Genomic DNA, 22,953 nt, shown 5'->3' on the forward strand with positions numbered 1-22,953 from the left:
AGAAGTTGCAACTCATTGGTGGAGGAAATTTACTCATATCCTTGAGGGCAACAACAAAAAAACATTGTTTCATATGATATTAAATAATAGCAATTATAACAACAATAACAATGTAATGTTGATTTAATACTTTAGAATTTGCAAAAGCACATTACAAATAAATGTCAGTTATCATTTAAAAAAAAACTGTGAAATGCAACTTGTCTAACTTCCTCCCTTGATGGCCAAGCACCTTGGACCAGGAAGGGCCCCACTCTTGGAAACCTAGCTCCTGAGCTTGTACTCAAGGCAGGGAGATCCTCTCATCATATAAATGAGAAAACAGAGGCCCAAAGACATTATGATTCTTCTGGCTCCACTTCTGCATCTCTAGACTTTATATCATGTCTCAGCTCTCTTCATAGTCACTGTAATTTCCCTCATACCCAATGGCTCTGGAACATCCTCTGCAACATGGGCCCTCTTTTTCCATTGGTAAGTTACTCCTGACACCTCTATTTTGAGGGAGAGCTCAGGTCAGCCTCCTTCACTCTTCTCTTGACCCTCAGTACTACTTCTCCACCAGGGCCCCAAAAGTACTTTCTCTACCCTCCTCCTCTGCCAGCTCCCTTTTATTGGTAGTCTTTTTCCATTTAAATATAAGTTCCTTGAGGGCAGGGACAGAAGGTCTTTCTTTTAGCTTGTATGTTTCCCTAGGACTGAGGATAAGTATATAGAGCCTATGTGGGGTAAGTTGCTTAATAGATGCTCTTTTTTTTTTTAAACCCTTACCTTCTGTCTTGGAGTCAATACTGTGTATTGGCTCCAAAGCAGAAGAGTGGTAAGGGCTAGGCAATGGGGGCCAAGTGACTTGCCCAGGGTCACACAGCTAGGAAGTGGCTGAGGTTAGATTTGAACCTAGGACCTCCCATCTCTAGGCCTGGCTCTCAATCCACTGAGCTACCCAGCTGCCCCCAATAGATGCTTTTTGACAACTGATTTAACCTTGGTCACAAAGCTAATAAATATGGGACCCAGAACAGAAATTTGTCTCCTAAATCTCTGCCCTTTGATGCTGATATTCTATTATTTCTCATGATCCCCTGGGATGCTCACAAAAGCCTAGGATCTAAGTGATGGAGCATTAGTATCTCCCTTTGACAGAAGAGAAAAGTCTGGTTCAGAGAAGGGCAAAATCACACAGCTAGTCAATTTTAGAGACTACACTAGAAACTTCTGTGGTTCAGGGCTCAGCTGTTATAGGATGCTGCTGCTGTTATAAGCTCGAGTTTTGTGTTTATTCAGATACGAAGAACTTGAATTTTTAACTCAACTGACAAAAATATAACATCAGGATAACATTTTCTCTTTTCATTTTAAAAAATATTTATTTATGGGTTACATTAAAATATCTAAGTAAGAGATAGAAATGGCTCAGAAACTCAGAGATGGCTTTGATTGGTCCAAGGCAAAAACCTTGAGCTTGAGTCCAGGTTCTTTTAAAAGCCTTTTAGTCTCACACCTCCTTTCAGATTTCAGAGGTATTAAAGAAAGTATGGGTTTCAAGGGTGTGCTGAAAGGGGATAGTTAAATTTTCAATGAGAACATTTAAACCTCAGAAATTTGCAAGCAAGATAAATCAGGGCTTGAGTTACTGTTTTGTTGAGTGTTTAAACTTAAATAATGCAGATTAAACTTAAATTTTTTTGGAACTTCCTCCCCTGTTCCCATCAGAGAAGACATCAAATGGATATATAAAACTACATCTTGCTTATTTCTCTTTATTGGTTCTTTCCCTAGACACACATGTCATTCTTCTTTTTTTTTTAATTTTTAATTAGAATATTTTTCCGTGGTTCCATGATTCATGATCCCCCCCTTTCTCCTCCCACCTCCCAAAGCCAACAAGCAGTTCCACTAGGTTATATATATATATATAATTGTTCAAAACCTATTTCCATGTTTCTTATTTGCAGTAGAGTGATTCTTTACCATCAAAACCCTATGCATATTCTATCTCACTAAGTGGTTGATCATATATTTTCCTAATGCATTTCTGTCCACAGTTCTTTCTCTGGATGTGATTAGCGTGCTTTCTCCTAAATTCCTCTGGATTGTCCTGGATGATTGCATTGTTACTGGTAGAGAAGTTCATTACTTTCGATTGTGCCACAGTGTATCAGTCTCTGTGTAGAATGTTCTGGTTTTGCTCCTTTTGCTCTGAATCAATTCCTGGAGGTCGCTCCAGTTCACATGGAATTCCTCCATTTCTTTATTCCTTTCAGCACAATAATATCCATCACCAACAGATACCACAATTTGTTTAGCTGTCCCCCAATCGGAGGGCATCCCCTCATTTTCCAGTTTTTTGCCACCACAAAGAGCGTGACTATAAATATTTTCATGCAAGACTTTTTCCTTATGATCTCTTTGGGGTATAAACCCAGCAGTTGTATGGCTGGATCAAAGGGCAGGCAGTCTTTTAAAGCCCTTTGCATATAGTTCCAAATTGCCCTCCAGAATGGTTGGATCAATTCACAACTCCACCAGCAGTGAAGTGTCCCAATTTTGTCACAACCCTTTCAACATTTATCACTTTCCTTTGCTGCCCTCTTGGCCAGTCTGCTAGGTATAAGGTGGTACCTTCAGAGTTGTTTTAATTTGCATTTCTCTAATCAGGAGGAATTTAAAACACTTTTTCATGCGCCTATTGATAGTTTTCACAGGATGAAATTAAAACTGCCCATGCATATGCATGTCGCTTGACCATTTGTCCTTTCGGGAATGGCTTGATTTTTTGTAGATTTGACTTAGTTTCTTATACATTTGGGAAAGTAAACCTTTGTCAGAGAGTTTGGTTATAAAAATGTTCTCCCAGTTTTACACATGTCATTCTTCAAACAACATTTCTGTTATTGATATGTTCTCTTGGTTTGTCAATTTTCCCTAATTATGAACAAAAACTTTAAAGATCCCACTTGAAGGGACTCAGCTCTCGACTTGAGCCATTTCCCCTCTCTATTCTGTTCTCTTTCCTTCTTGCAATCTACAATCTAGCCCAAAGCTAGGAGACAATTCCCACCCTCCCAGTCAGACAAAGCCTTGATTCAAGGTCCAACACATAGGCTATCCTGGAAGCCTTCCCTGCTCTCCATCTGCTACAAGGGATCCCTCCCTCCTCACATTTCTCTAAAGCCCAGAGTCCGAGTCTAGGCTTTGCTCCACACCCTCCCTCCGGTCAAGCTTTTCTCTGTACTCAACCAATCTCTCAGTATAATCTTTGTTTGTTCTGGTAGCTTTGTAAACTTTAAGTGAAAGTTAGACGTTCCAGTGAAAACAATGCTGGATTTCGCGTCAAAGACCTTCTCTCCCAGTTTGCTTCCTAGTCTGCAAAAGGAAGGATTGGGATTAGTGGACGCCTAAGGGCTTTCCCCAGGTTTCCATGTTCTGTCCTATAATTAGGATTGAATAGTTGGGAAGGACAGTTTGGAGTGGGGAGACCGAGACTGCAAGTACCTGTTCAACCATTTACTACTACTACTTAGGTGACCTTGAAAGGCTTCTCGGAACTTCAGTTTTTCTATCTGTAAAATGAGTCTGGTGCCCATGGCTTCTACCATCCCGGACAGCTCGGAAATCGAGGATTCCGCCCCCAGGTCATCGGACTCTCACCCCTTCCCCAGGCCGGGCTACGGGGAGCTCCTTCCTGGTAGACAGAGTTCAGGAACACCTCCGCCCCGCCCCCAATCCGACTCCAGGCTGCCCGGAAGAGTTGGATCAGGAAGCAGCTGCTACACATGCAGGAAACCACTAGGGAGGCTCCGTTCTCCCGGGGGTGTTAGTGAGATCGGGACTGGGTTCTCTCGAGCCCCGGTCCGCCTCTCCACTCCCACCTCCTCCCCCGGGCAGAGAGGAGGCAAGCAGTGATTCCGGGGTTGCGCGCGCTCTCACTCTTACAGCGAAAAGGCCTGAGTGGAGTGGGGCGGCGAGGAGCCGGAAGCCGTTTGTCAGCTGCTGGGGCTAGCTACATTGTAGTGGAGCCTGGCGACATTGTGGCCACTCCGAGCCGACGGCCGAATGGGGGCTCGGAGCGCGCGGGCCGCGGCGCTGTTGGCGCTGCTGGCCTTGCTGCCGCGAACCTTCGCCTCCTGCCTGCTCTCGGTGGACGCCTCCACGGTTACCGGGCGGCTGAAGCCTTTCTGGAAGAGCACCGGCTTCTGGTAGGCTGAGTCCGCCTCCCCGCGGCCAGTGCCCGGTTAGGACGCAGTAATGCACACCGGCAGGCACCCGCTGGACCCTGAGCCTGGACACCCATACACTTGATGTGGTTTGGCTCCTCTAGGGTTGGAGCTAGAGCACCATTGTTAAGGCGAGGTGAAAGAAGGCTTCTCCCTTCACCCTCCTCCCAACCTCCACCCAAATCCTAGCGCCTCTTTTCCCATCCTCACCGGATTGTTTTTTTCTTAGTTCAAATATGGGGGTTATCTGAGAGCCCGCAGCCCCAATTAGTTGGTGCTTTGGGGTGAGATTCCCAGAGATTATAGAAATAGGATTCTAGGGAGAGGCATCTGGAGATGGATGGAGGGCACTTCGAAAATTCAGGGAAGGACAAGAGTTTGGGGTTTAGTTATCCTCCCCGTCCTCCCTGGAACTCTACCCAGAGAGTTGGCCTACTCTGCACCTGAAAGGAATCTCTTCTACTTATAGCCCTGACAAATGGCCATCCAGCCTTCTCATGAAGACAACTGGTGATAAATAACCCTCTACCCTTTTAAGCAGTACCCACCATCCAGAGCACTCGATTTTAAAGGAAGTTTTATTTTGTACTCTATAAAATCTGTCTCCTGAAACTTTGTGCTTTGGCTCTAAAGTTGTTCTCTTGGGTCAAACACAAGTTAGCCCATGATAGCTCTCCAAATACTTCAAGCCAGAAATTATGCACCCTTTACTTGCACACAACAGGTACTTAATACTTGCTGAATTGATGTGACTGAGTGAAACATTCCTAGTTCCCTCAGCTGATCTTGTGACCTGCAAAGTGCTTGGTCATCAGCATCATGGAAAAGGCACAGATACTCATATATGCCAGTTCCTCATAGTGTTAGAGGGGAAAAAAAATAAGTCACACACACATATGATGGATATGGGAGCATATCACTGAAATGGTGAGTCTCTGGCAATAGCTGGACTTCTGGAGAGAAAGCCTCTTGTGTTCATCTGCTCTTAATATGAGAAACTTGAGCTCTTCCAAGGTATCTGTAAAAGAGTAGATGCTCAGGGATTTTTTGCTGAATTAATGAATGATGGATTCTGAGTAAAGTGATCACCCTAATTCCATATTTCAAGGATCTGTGATTTTTGTTGGTGTGGATACTCCACTAGCTTGTACCAAAACTCCTTTATAACTTTATAGCTTTCTTTCCTTGGTGTCTCATCTACTCTTATTGGTTCAATTCCTCACTAACTGTTTCCTCCCTCCTTAGGGAGCCAATAACAAGTACTACAGTTCCTCTTAACCACTTAGCATTGATTAGCTTTTACAAAAGGATATTTACTTTAAGGACTTAGCCACAACCAGTATATAGTCATTATCCCCAACCCCTTTGGGGAATACTCTTCCCCATACCACCTGTGTCTCTGGGAAGAGTAGCTCAATTAACTCAGTTCCTCATAGCATGGTCTCACCAAGTAATATGACTGTTAGATGAATCTGTCTTTCAGCTGCTGTTGTACTGGGACTGGGATTCCAAAGGGCACTCCTTCCTCTTAAGGGCATGATGCTAGACCAATTGTAAAACTCAGATTCTGAAATGAGGGGATGCAAGGAGCCCTCTGGACCTTTGGAACTCCCCAAATCAGAGAGTGCATTTCCCCTCATCAGATGCCACAAAGGAAGAAGTCACAGATTCCTCTAGAAGGGCATGAGGCAGAGACCATAGTTGAAGCTGGCAGGTCTTTTAGAATTCCTCTCTGATGCATCAGATAGCTTCCTCACCAACACCTAGTTAGGCACCTGGAATCAGTTACAGAATGTCTATGAATGGTTTGTCTCTTCAAGGCACTTTTCTTACATGTCATCATGTAAATCCCAGAAGCTGTTCTCTTGTGTCTTTAATGTGTTGAGGAACCATCTTCTCCTTAGCAAAGGTCTAGGATCTTTACTGATTGCACTCATTTGTTGACCTGAATTAAAAAGAATGGCAGTGAATTCCACAGATGAAAAAAGTGGCATGGTAACTAAGAGAATCATCAATGATGCAAAGTGAGAAATATCCAAGTGACTTGAGTTGGTAAAAAAGCTAGAATCTCAAAGCTTCCAGTACCAAAGTTATAACTAAGTTGGAGCAACCAGGCCTTACCAGGATGCAAATTAAAAAAAAATTGTATTGATATCTTTTGTTTTTATATCATTGAACTTTTCAATATACCCTTCTACCTCCTCCAATCAGAAAGCCAGCCCTTGTAACAAAGAATAAAATAAAATAAAAAATAAAAGGAGAAAGAATTTCATTAAAATGAGCCAATATACCCTGAATGAGACATCTATACTTTGGGACTTGACTCATTTGGGAATCTTTAAGACTTTTTGTTTGACTATACATATTTCTTATAAAGAGTTTTTTCTCTTTTTTTATTTTTCAACTTGTGGGATCAAGGAGAGATGGGAAGGAAGGGCAATGAATGCTTGTTAATTTAAAAAAGTTATCAGCTGCTTTAAAAGGTAGTGCTCTCCCTATGACTAGAAACATTCAAGCAGAGATCAGAGGACCCATTTATTAGGAATACTATAGAAAGTAAATATTCCTGCATCGACTAGGGTTGTGCCCTATTTGGCTTCTAGAGTGACTAATTCTATTATTTCATGTATCTATTCATTATTTCTATTTTGTGTTACTTAACACATACGTACTTCATGATAGGAGGACAATACGAATGGGATATCTGTAAAGACTGCTTGGGAATGACCTTTTTTAAAAATCTGTTTGTTTTTTTTCAGTCCTCCTCTGCCCCATGAAAACTCAGACCTATATGATCTCAGCAAAGACCAGCAGCTCAATCTTGCCTACATAGCATCCATCCCTCACAGGGGAATTGAACAGGTCAGGACTCACTGGCTACTGGACCTCATCACGGCCAGGTAAGCCCTGTTTATTTCTTGGGGAATTGTACAGGCAGCCATGAAATTACATGAGAGAAACATGTGTGATATATGTGATATAGTGGAAGGAAACCAGGACTAGGAATTAAGAGATTTGGATTCCAGTCCCAGCTCTACTGAAAGCTTACTCAGTCAAGCTTGGGTCCTAATTTTTTTTTTTTAATTAGAGCACCTGTCAAAACAGCATTTAGCAAAAAAGAAAAAATTCTTGCTCAATTTACTGAATTGGAAATTTAGAATATAGGAACTTTAAATTCCAATCATTAATCAGCATTGAAAATTTTGAATGCAGATGTTTGCTTATCCTTACAATAAATACTTCTGGATGGATGATGTATATCTTAATCCACTTTTGTTTTATATTCATTGATTCTGCCACAAAAAGATAGTATTTTGTATTGCAAATGAATTTACAAAGAATATTAAGATCTAGATTCACCCAACTCATCTGATTTATCCTCTAAAATTTTAAAGAGTGGACAGTTTTTCTAATTTAAATTTTTGGTGGGCTAAAATTGGTACATTGCAACAAGATATTAAGGTTCACTAGAAAGGAACTAAATATCATAAAAAAAAAGGCTAGCTGCATGATCTTGGCCATATTGTTTCCTTCTCTCTAGGACTTAGTTACTTTATCAATAAAATGGAGATCTTCACACTTGTACTCCCTTCTGACAAAACATGTTTTGCTAACCTTAAAGTGCCTCATACATGTTATACTAACATTATTATTAATAATAATGATAGGAAGATGATAAGAAACAGACATTTAGATAGTACATACCATATGCCAAGCATCAACTCATTTGATTGTTGACACAATCTTATTTAAGGCAAGTGCTATCATCATCCCCATTTTGTTATTGTTATTCAGTTGTTTCAATCATGTCCAATTCTTCATGACCCTATTTGGGATTTTCTTGGCAAAGATACTAGGGTGGATTGTCATTTCCTTCTTCAGTTCATTTTACAGGTGAGGAAACTGAAGCCAATAGAGTCAAGTGACTTGCCCAGGGTCACACAGCTAGGAAGAATCTTAGGCTGAATGTAAACTTAGGAAATGATGCATGGATGTTGAGAGAGCTGTCCTTGAAGTGAAGAAAAGCTTTGCTTAAGTCTTACTTTGGCCACATATATTAGTTGTTGCCACTAAATAAGTTATTGAACTTTGCAGCAACCTAAGAATATTTTTTTTAAGACTGTAAGATGCAGAACAATTTCTGATTTGCTTTGGTGGAGAAAGTTTCCCCACTGGGAGTATTCTACTCAGTTAACAAGTCTGTTATAAAATGAAATCAACTATTAGTTGTTAAATAAATGATGTATTATGATGATTGAGGTAATAAGGAATATTTATTAATGACACACTATTATAATTATAAAACTAAATTAATTAGTGATGATAAATAATTGTTAATATGGTTTACTGTTATAATTATAATACTAAGTAATCATGGTTACACAAATGTGCTTTCCATTGAAAAGCCTGAGGGAGGTCAGAGAATAAAAGGCTGGATAACAAATCTCTTCCTGTCCCATATCCTGCAGAGATAGTGATTTGTATTTCACAGCCTCGCCTCACCATGTTCAGTCATGTACTACTTTTCATGATCCCATTTGCAGTTTTCTTGGTAAAGATATTGGACTGATTTTGATCCCATTTGGAGTTTTCTTGCTAATGATATTAGACTGATTTGTCATTTCCTTCTCCAGCTTATTTTACAAATGAAGAAACTGAGGCAAAGTTAAGTGACTTTCTCAGGGTCACACAGCTGGTAAATGTCTGAGGCCAGGTTTGAACTGAGGTTCTCTTGACTCCAGGTTCTCCATTCACTTCACCATCTAGCTGTCCAATATAACACTAAGAGAACACTTGAAAGTCTTTCTAAAGAGTCTTTGAATCAATTTTCTCTTCTCATCCTCTTGTTTTCCCTTTGAGGGAGATGGAATAGGGGATCATTGCTGCTCCCATTTGGCTGATGGGGAAAGTGAGGCCCAACAAGGGGAAATGACTTCAGTTGTTGTGAACATAGTTGTTGATGGAGCCAGGATGAGACCTCAGCTCTCCTAATTCCTAGTTGCTTGTACTTTTCCTGCTGACAGTTTCTAAGAAGGAAAAAGAAAAGAGGAAGAGGGACAGAAGGAATATCCATTGGGATTCTTTTTTCAGGACATTATAAACTCCTTGAGGGCAGGGGCTAACTTTTTTTTTATCCTCTGCTCTTAGCACAATGCTTTGCAAATAGTAGGCACTTAATAAATATTGATCAATGGACTAATAGAGACTTGAGGAAGGAACTGAAAAAGTATCATGATGCCCTATGCCTTGGAATGAGTTCATTTAAGGGGTAGCTAGGTGGCACCAGGCTGGGAGTCAGGAGAACATCTGACACCTCAGACACATCCTAGCTGTGTGACCCTGGGCAAATCTCTTAATTCCATTTGCCTAGCCCTTGCCCTCCTGTCTTAGAATTGTCACTAAGGCAGAAAGTAAGGCTTAAAAAAATTAAATTAGTTAATTTAAGTATAAAAAGTTGCTAAGCAAATGTAGCTTATTTGTATTGTTGGTCATTGAGAAGTATCTAATAAAACATGAAAATATAAATATATATTATAAAGAAGCATATGTAGGGGCAGCTGGGTAGCTCAGTGGATTGAGAGTCAGACCTAGAAATGGGAGGTTCTAGGTTCAAATGTGACCTCAGACACTTCCCAGCTGTGTGACCCTGGGCAAGTCACTTGACCCCCATTGCCTAACCCTTACTACTCTTCTGCCTTGGAGCCAAGACGGAAGGTATGGGTTTAAAAAAAAAAGAAGCATATGTAGAAAAATGGTAGAGAAGAACTGATGCTGGGCTGGTCCTCAGCCTCCTCGATACCAGGAAGCTGGACTCAGTTTTGCCAATCTACCTTCTTCCCCTAAAACAGCCAGTCAGAGCTCCTGTTTCAGCTCATCTGAAGTGCTTGGGGTTGAATCCAGGCCCTGAATGGTGATTGTCAGCAAAAGCAATATGTAACCTGGTCCCGAAAGGAAGAGATGGAAGGGCACAAGGTAATACAGGGATAGGAAGTACAGGCATTTCTCCTTGAGTTGTGGCAGTGGGATGCTGAGTGCTGGGAATTCTGTCTTTTTATAAAATTCTCTTTCTTTCTTCCTTTCTCCTTATAAGTATACAATCCTGTTAGGAAACAGGATTGGTGAGAAAATAGAGACTCTAAATAACCCCAGGGTCAGCATGTCCACTTCAGTCATCCAGTCATCTTCTAGGGGTAAAGGACTAAGTGGAATGGCAATGTCATTGACCTGGGAGGAGCAGCAGCAAAGAGAATTAAGAGGGTCAGCAGGGAGGAGGAGGAGGGAGAGGAAGAGGAGGAAACTGAGAATCTAAACAACCCTAGAATTGGAGTGTCTTTCCCTCTGTGTCATCTTTGGGAGGGAGGTGGGGCCATTCTGTGTCCAGCCATGGAGAAAAATAAGGACTAAGGAACCTCCAGAGGGTCATTCAGAGCTCCAGCTTTGTGGAGGGAAGCCTGTCCCCTTTTTTCACAGCTGTGCTTACAGAAGATGAAACCTAAAGTTATCCAAACAAGAACCCTACTCTCTCTCCATCTCTGCTTTTAAGATCAACAGAGGCAAGAGGACTCAGCTGTGTGCATGGTGTGAGGGAAGAGAAGGCAGGGCATAGGGAGCTATTCCCTGATTCCAGAATCCCTTACTTTTGCCCAAAAGGGAGACTCCATCCAGAGCCAAGAAATCAGATTTTGTTCAGGTTGTGGAGGAAAAAGGACTTACTTATGGGGGGGGACACACATTCTCCCTCTCTTTGGAATGCAGAAGTTACAGAACGTGCTTATAAAAGTATAGCTCATGTCATGGATTGTTTTCCTTCTATTCTTCCTTACATAGAAATATATGAACAATATCTTTTAAATAGTGGTATGAAATAAATGCTGCGGTGGTTTTCTAAAGCCAAAAAAGAATATTAAGAATTGTTTCTAAGGGGGGCAGCTGGGTAGCTCAGTGGATTGAGAGCCAGGCCTAGAGATGGGAAGTCCTAGGTTCAAATCTGGCCTCAGACACTTCCCAGCTGTGTGACCCTGGGCAAGTCACTTAACCCCCATTACCTAGCCTTTACCACTCTTTTGCCTTCAAACCAATACACAGTATTGATTCCAAGATGGAAGGTAAGGGTTAAAAAAAAAAAAGAAGACTTGTTTCTAAGTCAGAAGATTGAGAAGGGCTAAGCAATTGGGATAAAGTGAGTTGTCTAGGGTCACACAACTAGGAAGTGTCTGCGGCTACATTTGAACCCAGGTCTTCCCAACTCTAGGTCTAGAGAATACTATTTTCACCTGCATGTTTCCTTAAGCCCCATCTGGTGGAGAGGAAGAAATTAGTTGATAGAACACCACTAAATCTTTTGGGTGACTTCTTTACTGGCAAAAAATTGGCCAAGTAGTCTGGCCTAGGAGTTGCCATTATTTCTCTCTCCTTCTCTCTCCCTCTCTCTCTCTCTCTCCCTCCCTCCCTCTCTCTCTCTCTCTCTCTCTCTCTCTCTCTCTCTCTCTCTCTCTCTCTCTCTCTCTCTCTCTCTCCCTCCCCCCCTTTCTCTCTCTCTCCCTCTCTCCCTCCCTCTCTCTCTCTCTCTCTTTCTCTCTCTCTCCCTTTCTCTCTCTCTCCCTCTCTTTCTCTCCTTCTCTCTCTTTTTCTCTCTCTCTCTCCCCCTCCCCCTCCCTCTCTCTCTCTCTCCTTCTCTCCCCCTCCCCCTTTCCTTCCCTCTCTCCCTCCCTTCCCTCTCTATTCTCTGTCATTCTCCCTGTCCCTTTCTCCACGTCTCTCGTCGACTCTGTCTCTGCCTCTCTCTGTTTTTGTCTGTCTCTCTCTCACATACCAGGGAAGGCCTGGCCCATCTTAGATGTTGGAAATGCTACTTTGCCAGATAGAATATCTTAGGAAGTCCAAGTAACTAGTCCCCTTATCTGGGACTAGGCTGCTTCCTTTCATCTGTGCTTTTAGTGACCTTTTTCTGATATGTTATTTCTTAGGCCAAATAGTCTTTTCTTCCTAGAAAGTGTGCTCATGTGGCCTGGAGTCTATGGAGCCCTGGAAGGAGAAGAGAGGGGAAATGACACCAGATGTGAATGTTCAGTAAAGTGGTGTTGGCAATGGAAGTAGAAAGAACAGGTCATTGAGGAGCATGTCAAGGATCATAGTCAGCTAGAATGAACCTTAGCAAATATAAAGCCCAGTTCTTCATTTCCTTCATCTGTAAAATGGGGATAATAGTAGCATCTGCCTCCCAGGATTGTTGTGAAAATCAAGTGAGATAATTATGTAATTGCAAAATGCTTAGCATGGGGGTTCAGTGGTTAGAGATTCAGGCTGGAGACAGGAGGTCCTGAGTTCAAATTTGGCCTCAGATCCTTCCTAACTGTGTGGCCTATTTCTCCTGTACTTCGGAATTGATACTTAGAATTCATCCTAAGATGGAAAGAAAAAAAGTTTGTTTTAAATCTTATCATAGCACTTGGCACATAGTAAATGCTCTATAAATGTTATTATAACTATTATAACAAGGGAGAAAATCGAGTCCTAGTAGTCAGCTTGGTTGTGCAATGGATAAAGCATGGAGTCAAGAAGACCTGGGTTCCATTGTGATCTCAGACCCTCAGTACCTGTGAAATTCTGGGCAAGTCACTTAACTGTGGCCTTCCTCAATTTCTTCATCTGTAATATTTGGATAATAATAGCACTTATCTACCACAGTTGGGAGGATTTGTAACTCACTCAGCACAGTGTCTGATACATAGTAGACACCTTACAAACATTTATTTTCTCCTTTCCTTCCTTGTGAGGGAGAAGGATTTGATCAAAATGCTGCAGCTAGCTAGGGGCAGAGCTGGGACTTGAACTCCGGTGTCCCATGTCTGGCCCTTTGAAGCCAGGAAACCAGGCAGGCTCAGGGACCAACAAGATCTGAGACTCAGCAGGTCGAGTTTGAGGACTGGAGGATTTGAGAAGGTTTAGAAAGTAGGGGGAAAAAGAAAGGAAAGGCTCTGGCATCAAGAGCAAAGGTTCTCTGGATTGGTTCTAAGTGGAATCTAGAAGACAAGAAAAATTGACTGAGTTCAGTGTGGCCCATGAGGAAGGGAAGAAAGAGGAGAAGCACACGGAGTGAAATGGATTAAGAAAAGACCTTAAAACGTACATCTAGGTAACCTGGTGGATTGAGTGCCAGACCTGGAGATGGAAGTCCTAGGTTCAACTCTGGCCTCAGACATTTCTTGGCTGTGTGATCCTGAGCATGTAACAACCTCCATTGCCTAGCTCTTAACAGTTTTCTGGCTTAGAATTGATATTATGATAGATAAGAGGAAAGGAAGGAAGGAAAGAAGGAAGGAAGGAGAGATGGAGGGATGGAAGGAAGGAGAGAGAGAAGGAAGGAAGGAAAGAAGGAAGGAAGGAAGGAGAGATGGAGGGAGGGAAGGGAGGAAGGAAAGAAGAAAGGAAGGAAGGAGAGTAGGAGGGATGGAAGGAAGGAGAGAGGGAAGAAAGGAAGAACCTTACAGCGAGTAACTGACAGGATCTGAGGGATCCTTGAGGATTGCTCTGGAATACCTCCATTCATTCTTAGCATAGTGGCCTGAGATTCTACTGTTAAGAGATTAATTCTTTTGAGCCATGAATGTTTTCTGGTCTTCTGGAGTCACTTATTTGGAGGGATTCATCTAGGCCAACTTCCTCATCTTGGAAACTGAGGCCCATAGAGAGCCTCACTATTGCCCAAGGTGATAGTGAATATGAATACTTCAGGGAGGCTTACTGTTGTACATTTTATCAGCCATAACACATATATTGTGTGTGTGTGTGTGTGTGTGTGTTTAACTTAGCAGAGAATGGGACAAAGAGAGGCAGAGGAAGATACCAAGGATGCATTTTCCCAACAGCTGCCTTATCTTGGGTGCACACTCGTTGGCCCCTTCATAACTGTGGTGGGAGGTGAGAGAGGGGTTATGAGCATTATTAGGGAGGCAGGGCAGTTGAGATGTGAGGGCAGGAAGGCAGCCGATAACCCTCATGAGGACCTCACCCTCTTTTGCCCTTCTGGGTTGATTACAGACAGATGAAAGTGGAGAGATCCTATCTCTCTGGGCTGAAGATGTTAGGCCATCCCATTTGACAGTGGCTAGAGAGCTCTGTGTTCTGAAAGCAGGGAGAGCAAGAGACAGGCGAGACCTGGTTATGGCAAAGCTTTTATTCAGTTATGACCGACTTTTCATGAGCATATTTGGAATTTTCTTGGCAAAGCTGCTAGACTGGTTTGCCATTTCCTTCTCCAGCTCATTTTACAAATGAAGAAACTGAGACAAGCAGGGTCAAGTGATGTGCCCAGGGTCACTCAGCTAATAAGTGTCTGAGGCTGAATTTGAATTCATCAAGATGAGTCTTGCTGACTTTATTCCTGGTGCTCTATTCACTGCACCACCTACTTGCAGTGCAGCTGCATTTTTGTCTGGATTCCCCTATGCTATGTGTGTCCTTTGAGAAGTTTCCTGGGCCAGGCCATGTTTTGGACTGCCTGAAATATTCAGCAGCAAAAAATCTCAGCTTTTACAGGAAGTCTTTTCCAGCCCCTCTTTATTCTAGTGCCTTCACTCAGCTATTTCCTACTTATCTTGTGTATAGATTGTGTTACTTCTTTGCATGCTTCTCCCCCAGATCATAAGCTCCTTGAGGAGAGGGACTGTCTTCCCTCTTTTTTTTTTTAATCCCCTGACACATAGTAAGTACTTAATAAGTGTTTATTAATTAATTGAAAATACCAGAAGGTTGGGAAATGTTGCATCAAAAGATCATTAATAGTCATCCCTTCCACTGCCCTTTGAGCCTAACCACATTGTCTCAGATGTGGCCAAATCAGAGACTGAGGAACCCCTCACAGCAGCAAGAGGTATTCTCAGAAATGATGGACCTCTAATGCTTTTGAAGATTCAGTCACAATAACAATAATACTGCCTCCCAGTTTTGCTGCATTTTAAGGATTTCAAAGCAATTCCTTTGATTCTGCACTATCTTGAGAGGCCTGGTAAGGAGAGTTTACTGATTCCAGGATAAAGAAATCCATGAGGGGGGCATGTGGGTGGAATGGTGGATAGAATGCCAGACCTGGAGTTGGGAGGACCCAAGTTGATATCTGGCCTCAGATGCTTTCTAGTTGTGTGACCCTGGGTGAGTCACTTAGCCCCCATTGCCTAGCCCTTGCCCTTCTGTCTTAAAACTTATGACTAAGACAGAAAGTAAGGGGAAGGAAGGAAGGAAGGAAGTAAGGAAGGAAGGAAGGAAAGGAAAGGAAAGGAAAGGAAAGGAAAGGAAAGGAAAGGAAAGGAAAGGAAAGGAAAGGAAAGGAGAGAAGGAAGGAGAGAGAGAGGGGAAAAGGGAAAAAATAGAGGAGGGAAGGAAGGAAGAAAGGATTCTTAGATTTAGAAGGATCCTCATTGACATCTACTCCTAACTTCTCATTTTATAGAAAAGAAAACTAGGACCCAGAAAGGGTATAGTTTGTACTCTTAAGTCACAAAAGAAGGACTAGAATTCCAAGGTCTCCAAAGTTCCATTCTAGACTTCTGCTTCCAGATACCCTGAGATCTGCCCCCCCCCCATTGATACTATGACAAAAGCAATAGCTGGAAGCCTAGAGAGGAGGGAGAGTATTTGAAATCAGTGTCAACAAGGCATTCAAGGGGGAAGCTGGGTGGTTCAGGGGACTGAGAGTCAGGCCTAGAGATGGGAGGTCCTAGGTTCAAATCTGGCCTCAGACACTTCCCAGTTGTGTGACCCTGGGCAAGTCACTTAACCCCCATTGCCTAGCCCTTTCCCCTCTTCTGCCTTGGAACCAATACACAGTATTGATTCTAAGACAGAAGATAAAGATTAAAAAAATAATAAGGCATGAGAAGGGAAAGCTTGAAGCTCTTCTTCTGATTGAATTCCTTTATACAATTCCTTCTTGCAAAGTCAGCAGGGAAAGTGTGTTTGATCCATCTGGGTAGCTCACTCCTTAGCCTACAGCCTCTGATAATCTCTAGGACAAAAACAATAGCCACAGCCACTTTTTAAGACTTGCAAAGCTCTTTCCTCATGACCACCCTGTAAGGTGGGTTATATGAGCATTGTTCTCCCTGGTGTCCAGATGAACAAACAGATGCCCAGAGAGTTAAAGCCATGCACCCAAGGATTCCTGGTCAGTATATGTTAGAACGGGATCTCCTGACTTAAAGCCCAAGATGCTTTCTGCTATGCCCACTGTCAAGGACAACCACAAAAGTGTGTGGAGAGGAGGGGGCATGATATGACCAGAAGAGGTGGGAAGGGCAGGGCTACACGAAGGCAGGTGTTGCACATGGGTATGTAGAGGGGAGGGGTTCTGCAGGGTGTCTGCGAGGACAAGAGGGCTTCTGGGAAGTTGATAAGTCTGTGGGCATGCATGGGGGCTGGCAGGGAGGGAGGTTTGGAGTGGGCGGAAGCATTTGTACTTTTAATACTTGCTCCCTGGCCATCTCATTTTTTTATTTGCCTTCCCCAAGCCAAGGGGGCCATGATAAATTACAGAAACACACAGATAACTACATGGTGGGGTTCAGAGAATCACAAGATGGCTGATTTGGAAAGGACTCTTTCTGATCCAACCCAAGTTGAAAATACATTTATTCATTCTTCCAACACACATTTATTAAGCACCTGCTGTGTTCCGAGCCCTGCCTGGGACAGATGGCACCATGTACGGGCATGTGGACGCCTGGGATAACTCTAAAATGCACTTGGGTGTGGTGTCTTTCTGCAGACACAGTGACAGTTGTTCAGACTTTAGTCCTTCCTATTCCTCCATGTCTCTAACCCAGGAGGGAAAGCCCCAGGCTGACAGACTTCAGGCCATTGTTATCTTTCCAGATACTGGTATCCAGTAATGGTTAGAATTCCTTTTTTTCTTTCAAAAAGTTAACTTTCTAGGATCACAAGATTGAGAGGTAGAAGGGACCTTAGAAATCTAGTTGAACCCTTCATTTTTCACAGAAGGAAACTGAGGAAACCCAAGACTACCCAGCTAGTGAGTAGCAGAGCTGAGATCTGAACTCTTGGCAGTGTTTGCTTCAAAGGCAGGAATTCCCAGGCTTCCTTTTCCCATCCCGCCTCTCAAGGCTCTCTGATGGAGTGGTCCCCTACGGGCTCGGGGCTGTGGCTCTGCAGGGCATCCAGGAAGGCTGGAGCCCTAGAGAGTGGAGTCCATCACCTGTTCTCTGGCCCGGACAAACTGGACTGCCCCATGCACGCTGTAGAACTGCGATTCCTTCACTCCCGCCTCGGTGTTGTCGAAGTAGCCCCCTCTCTTCAGAGAGTCCATCACCGATGGGTTGCAGCCGGCGAGGAGGACGGAAATGTTCACAACCCTGTAATCTTTGCGGACGTTTTTCAGGGTGCTAACACCGGCAGTGTCTAGGAATAGCACCGAGGAGCAGTCGATGATGATGGTGTGGAATTCGCTTTGTCTAGGGACCAGGTGACAGGTGGTGTCCACTTGGCCCAATTCTCCCACGGCTCCCTTTTCCACCAGCCTCCCCTCCAGGGCAGGCTCCTCCTTCTCACGCCTTTTCCTCTTTGCCGCTTCCAACGCGGGGTCTAGGTCCGCCATCTTGTAGAGGGATTTCAGAAAGAAGTCCTTGTTTGCATAATAGAGGGGTGCCTCAAACCGAAATATCTTGATCTTGGGGACGGGGAGAAGGTTTTCGTATCGTCTGCTGTCCTCGTAAAAAACGGTGTCCTCGACCTGGCCGAGCAAAGCCACGCGGGGGTGCTGCGTGCGGCCCACGACACAGAGCATGGAGAAGAGGACCCCAACCAGCAGTCCGATCTCGGTGCTGATGAGGGCGCTAGAGGCCATGGTGACGCACCACACCAGCGCATCAGTCCTGTTCATGCGATACTGCTTGGGCACGTCTCTGAACTTCCACAGCGCCCCCTTCAAGCTAACTATGATGATGCAGGCCAGGACGGATTTCTGTAAGGAGTAGAACAGCGGAGCCAGGACCAGGAGCACCAGCAGGACCACGGCAGCACTGACCACGCTGGACACCTGAGTGTGGCACCCCGTGGAGGTCTTGACCAGGCTTTTGGCCAAGGCTGCGCTGGTGGTGAAGGAATGGAAGAAAGACGGGATGATATTGCAGAAGCCAACCGCGAACATCTCTTGGTTGGCCCTAATGGTGTAGCCATAGTTCTTGGCGAACATCTCTGAGAGGGAGATGGTGAAGGCAAAGCCAATAATGGCTATGGGCACGGCGTCGAGGGCCACTCGGTGCATCAGCCCGAAGTCCGGTGCCTTGGGGGGAATGAAGCCCGTGGGAATGTCCCCAGAGATGCTGGAGCCATACCGCTGGTGAAGATTTCCAAAGTGAGACACCAGGGTGGCAGCGATGATGATGAGGAGCTCTGTGGGCAGAGGGATCTTGAGCCTTTTCTTGTACCGGTCTGCCAGCTCCTTGGCGCTCACCAGCACCGTGAGGCAGATGGCGCTGGTGATGACGTCACAGACGTTTGCCTGGCCGATGTTTCGAATCATGTTCACCCACGTGGCGAGGAACATGCCGTATCCCTGGTGACGAGGGATCTTTATTCCAAAGAGATACTTGACTTGGGAGGTTAGGATTGTTAAGGAAGCCCCCGTTGCAAATCCATCCAGCAAGGGTTGTGAGAGGTACGTGGACACAAATCCAAGCTGGAAGAGTCCCATGAGGACCTAGAAGCAGAAGACGGAGGGTCAGTTGGGGGGGAGAAAGGAGCGGCTGAAAAATTGAGGACAAAATAGTTAATGATTCTAGAACTACACAAGGCCAGAGCTGTAACAATATAGAACAATGGATTCAAAGTCAAATAGAAACAGGGGTCACCAAATTACATAAGGATCACTGAGGGCCACATAGTGACATCATTTTATCAGGGGAAGTGGGGGTAGGTCAGTATATTGAAGGCCAGGCCTAGAGATGGGAGGTCCTGGATTCCAGTGTGACCTCAGACACTTCCCAGCTGTGTGATCCTGGGCAAGTCACTTGACCCCCATTGCCTAGCCCTTACCACTCTTCTGTCTTGAAATCAGTATATAGTATTGATTCTAAGATGAAGGGTAAGGATTTTAAAAACACTTTAAAAATAAAAATAATGCAATGTTATTGGTTTTACTGACTTTTTATTTATTTTGTCAAATATTTCCCAACACCATTAAAAAAAAACAAAACATCCCTTACCGTCTGTTTTAGAATTGATACTAAATATCAGTTCCAAAGCAGAAGAGTGATAAGAGCTAGGCAATTAAGGTCAAGTGACTTACCCAGGGTCACACAGCTAGGAAATGTCTGAGGCCACATTTGAACCTAAAATCTTTCATTTCAGGGCCTGAGTCACCTTGTTGCTCTCAGTAATACTTTAATCTGGTTTGGGATACATTCTTTTTTTTTAATTTTAAATTTAATTAAAAATTTTTTTCCTTGGTTACATGATTCTTATTCTCTCTCTCCCCTCTTTTCTCCCTCCTCCCAGAGTTGACAAGCAATTCCACTGGGTTATACATATATTATCACTCAAAACCCATTTCCATATTATTCATTTTTGTAACAGAACAATCTTTTAAAACCAAAACCCCAAATTGTATACACATATAAACAAGTGACAAGTCATGTGTCTCCTTCTGGATTTCTACTCCCAGAGTCCTTTCTCTAAATGTGGCTAGCATTCTTTCTCCCAAGTTTTGGGCTACATTCAGGAGTGTTGCAGGCTAGGATTTGGCATCTCTACTTTAGAACATAGAATGGGGAACTTAAAGGGACCTCAGAGACCATCAAATCAAACCTTCTTATTTTACATATGAAAAGACTGAGACCCAGAGAAAGAATGAACTTGTTTAAGGTCAATTTGTTTTTTGTTTTTGTTATTTTTTTTAAACCCTTCCCTTCCCTCTTGGAATCAATACTGTCTTTTGGTTCCAAGGCAGAAGAATGGTAAGGGCTAGGTAATGAGGGTTAAGTGACTTGCCCAGGGTCACACAGCTGGGAAGTGTCTGAGGTCAAATTGGAACCCAGGACCTCCCATCTCTAGGCCTGGCTCTCAATCCACTGAGTGACCCAGCTTCCCCCTCTAGGTCACTTTGTGAGTTAGTGGCAAAAAAAAAAAATTCCCCCCAGTAATATTTCAGCATTCCTGAAATTTCATCTTTAGAGGCATTAATTTCTGTGAAGGCATGGATCAGCAATGGATCGATTATAGTTTGTAGGGGTAGAAAACACCAGGAGAAAAATGGTTTATGTCTAAAAGGCCCCCATCAAGGGTTATAGGCATTTTAATCAGGAAGGTAACTCAAACATTGGTTTGAGCCCTACCTTCCCTTCTAGAGTTTCATCAAGGTGGGTCTTCCTTACACTGATGCAAATCACAGGCCCTCTCTGGATTCTTTCTATCTAAGAGAACCTGTTTTGGGTTGATGCAATTGAAAAACGTCCCATATGATAGTAGAAAGAAAAACTTCATATATCATAGTTGAAGGGTTGAGGGCCTTGGAATTAGGAAGGATCTGAATTCTAATCCTTCTTCTGAAATATTGTGTTCCAACATAACCAATATGGAAACATGTTTTGCACAACTTAGATCACATTGTTTACCTGCCCTGAGGCAGGGCAAGGGAGGGAGGAGGAGAGGGACAGAACTGGGAACTCAACATTTTAGGAAATAAATGTTAAAAACTGTTATTACATGTAATTGGAACAAATAAAGTAAATAAGAAAAGAGGGGGAAAGGGGGAAAGGAAACTTGCATTTCCTCAGTTTTTACATGAGAGAATTGAAGCTGAGAGTGGTGCAGTTACTTTGTCCAAGGTCACCCAATGAGCTGGGAACAGAGTTAGCCTTGTCTCTTGACTCTCTGGACATGCAACCTCTTCAGTATACCATGCTAGCTTTCCTCTTAAGAAACATATTCCTGGGGCCCACTGCTGCCCTTGGGCACTGTAGTTACTAACAGAGAAATAATTCTCCCTGGGAATTTTGTATCCATGGAGTATGTGTGGAACATTGCCTACAGTGTCAGATTTTATTTTATTTTACTTTTTGCAATATTGAGAGGTTATGATTATTTTTTTCTTCTTTTCTTCAAAAGCATTTTTTTTTAAAGGAATGGTTTTCTGTAGGAGGAAGGAAGGAAAGGAATTCAGGGAAATCTAGGTGATGTAAACATAAAATGAATCAATAAAAAAAATCTATTTTTAGAAAGGATTGTCCTTGTGGTACAGCCAGGCTGGTCTGCTCGCTGGCCCTGGAGCAGATATTTCTTCATTAATTCCTGATTCCATCCTTTTGTTCCTTCCTGCTGTTTTCCAGCCTGGAGTGGTAGAGACAGAAAAGCTGTCTTTGAATTTTAGCTCTGTCATTTACTAGCTCTGTGACTCCAGGCAGATCCCTTCATTTCTGTGGACCTCTGTTTCCCTCTTTGTAAAATGGATTTTGTCCCCCTTTGGGAGGAAAGCATTCTGTGGTTGCTGTTAGCATCATTATCAGGAGTGTTCTCCTTTAGCACTCAGACCTCAGGAAAATGCCACTTCTCCTTCTAGACTTCTTTGGTGAAGCCTCCCTGACTGCTGAGCTTCCCCAACACCTCTGGTAGCCAACCTGATATTGGCAGGAAGTGGATGCTGCCCAATATTTGTAATTATCTTTTTATGTCTCTCTTATCTCAGAGATAAGCAGAGAAAGCCTGAGGCCCTGTCTTATCCTCCTTATCCTCCTCCTGATACTGAACATGTAATAAAATCACAGACTTGCAGAATGTCAAAGCAGGAAGGGATCAAGAGACCATCAAGGTCAGGGGTTCATCACCTGGGGTCCACAGACCACCAACGAGGGCCCATGGGGATAGATTTCAGGGAGTCCATGAACTCAAGTGGGGAAAGAATGACAGCTTTATTTTTATAACCTCTAAATGACATTTAGCATTTCCTTCAATATGATTTAAAAACAAACCAACCCCAATTCTAAAAAATGTTAAAAAAAAAACACCCCACAGAAAATGTCATTGGGAACTATTCAACAAAATAAATATGAACACAAAAATGTAGATTAAAAGTTTAAAAATATTTTAATCTATTTATTGTACATATGCATATTAATTAATTAATTAGCTTATTTATTTAAATTATTATTTATTTATTTATTATTTAATTTTTAAATTTAAACCCTTATCTTCCATCTTAGAAGTATTGATTCCAAGGCAGAAGAGTGGTAAGAGATATGCAGTAAGGTGACTTGCCCAGGGTTACACAGCTAGAAAATGTCTGAGGTCACATTTGAATCCAAAATCTCTTATCCCTGAGCCGACTCTTAATCCACTGAGCTACCCACCTGCCCCTAAGATAATATATTTTTAAAACCTGATTATAAGAAGGTGTCCATAGGTTTCACCAGATTGCCAGAGGGGGCACATGATGCATTAAAAAGCTTAAGAACTCCTGATCTTGTCCAATCTCTCCCCCCCCCCCCATTTTACAGATAGGGAAACTGAAGCCAAGGTGGAGATTATAGATTTGGAACTGAAAGGGACCTTAGAATCAGACAGGTAGTAAAAGGAGTGAACTGTCAGAGACAGAGAAATAGGAGGAGAAGCCAGATCTTTGTCCTCATTCATTTAATGATCTTAAGCTCTGCTGCTTACTAGCTATGTTACCCTGGGTATGAGATTGCCTCTCTGAGCCTCAGTTTCCACTTCTGTAAAATACGGGGTA

General features: G+C 43.1%; 2 protein-coding genes across 5 annotated transcripts in view; one reads left to right on the top strand and one right to left on the bottom strand.

The window, feature by feature from the left end:
* The first annotated feature begins 1,803 nt into the window (after window positions 1-1,803).
* IDUA (alpha-L-iduronidase) overlaps window positions 1,804-22,953 on the top strand; it is a 74,154-nt gene continuing 53,004 nt past the window's right edge. For both annotated transcript variants that reach the window (XM_056802280.1, XM_056802282.1), the window contains exons 1-2: window positions 1,804-4,199; window positions 6,977-7,117. In XM_056802280.1, the coding sequence (XP_056658258.1) occupies window positions 4,057-4,199; window positions 6,977-7,117 (284 nt within the window). In that variant the 5' untranslated portion in view covers window positions 1,804-4,056. The remainder of the gene's footprint in view (window positions 4,200-6,976; window positions 7,118-22,953) is intronic.
* The window catches only part of SLC26A1 (solute carrier family 26 member 1), a 36,155-nt gene continuing 17,394 nt past the window's right edge, over window positions 4,193-22,953 (bottom strand). Inside the window, exon 3 of one of the 3 annotated variants that reach the window (XM_056802279.1) lies at window positions 4,193-6,162. In XM_056802279.1, coding sequence (XP_056658257.1) covers window positions 6,151-6,162 — 12 coding nt within the window. In that variant the 3' untranslated portion in view covers window positions 4,193-6,150. Of the gene's footprint in view, window positions 6,163-14,376; window positions 18,977-22,953 lie in introns of those variants that run through there. The other 2 variants (XM_007496877.3, XM_056802278.1) reach the window with 2 other exon arrangements.

This window comes from Monodelphis domestica, chromosome 6, assembly GCF_027887165.1.
Source record: "Monodelphis domestica isolate mMonDom1 chromosome 6, mMonDom1.pri, whole genome shotgun sequence".
In the NCBI taxonomy this organism is placed as follows: Eukaryota; Metazoa; Chordata; class Mammalia; order Didelphimorphia; family Didelphidae; genus Monodelphis; species Monodelphis domestica.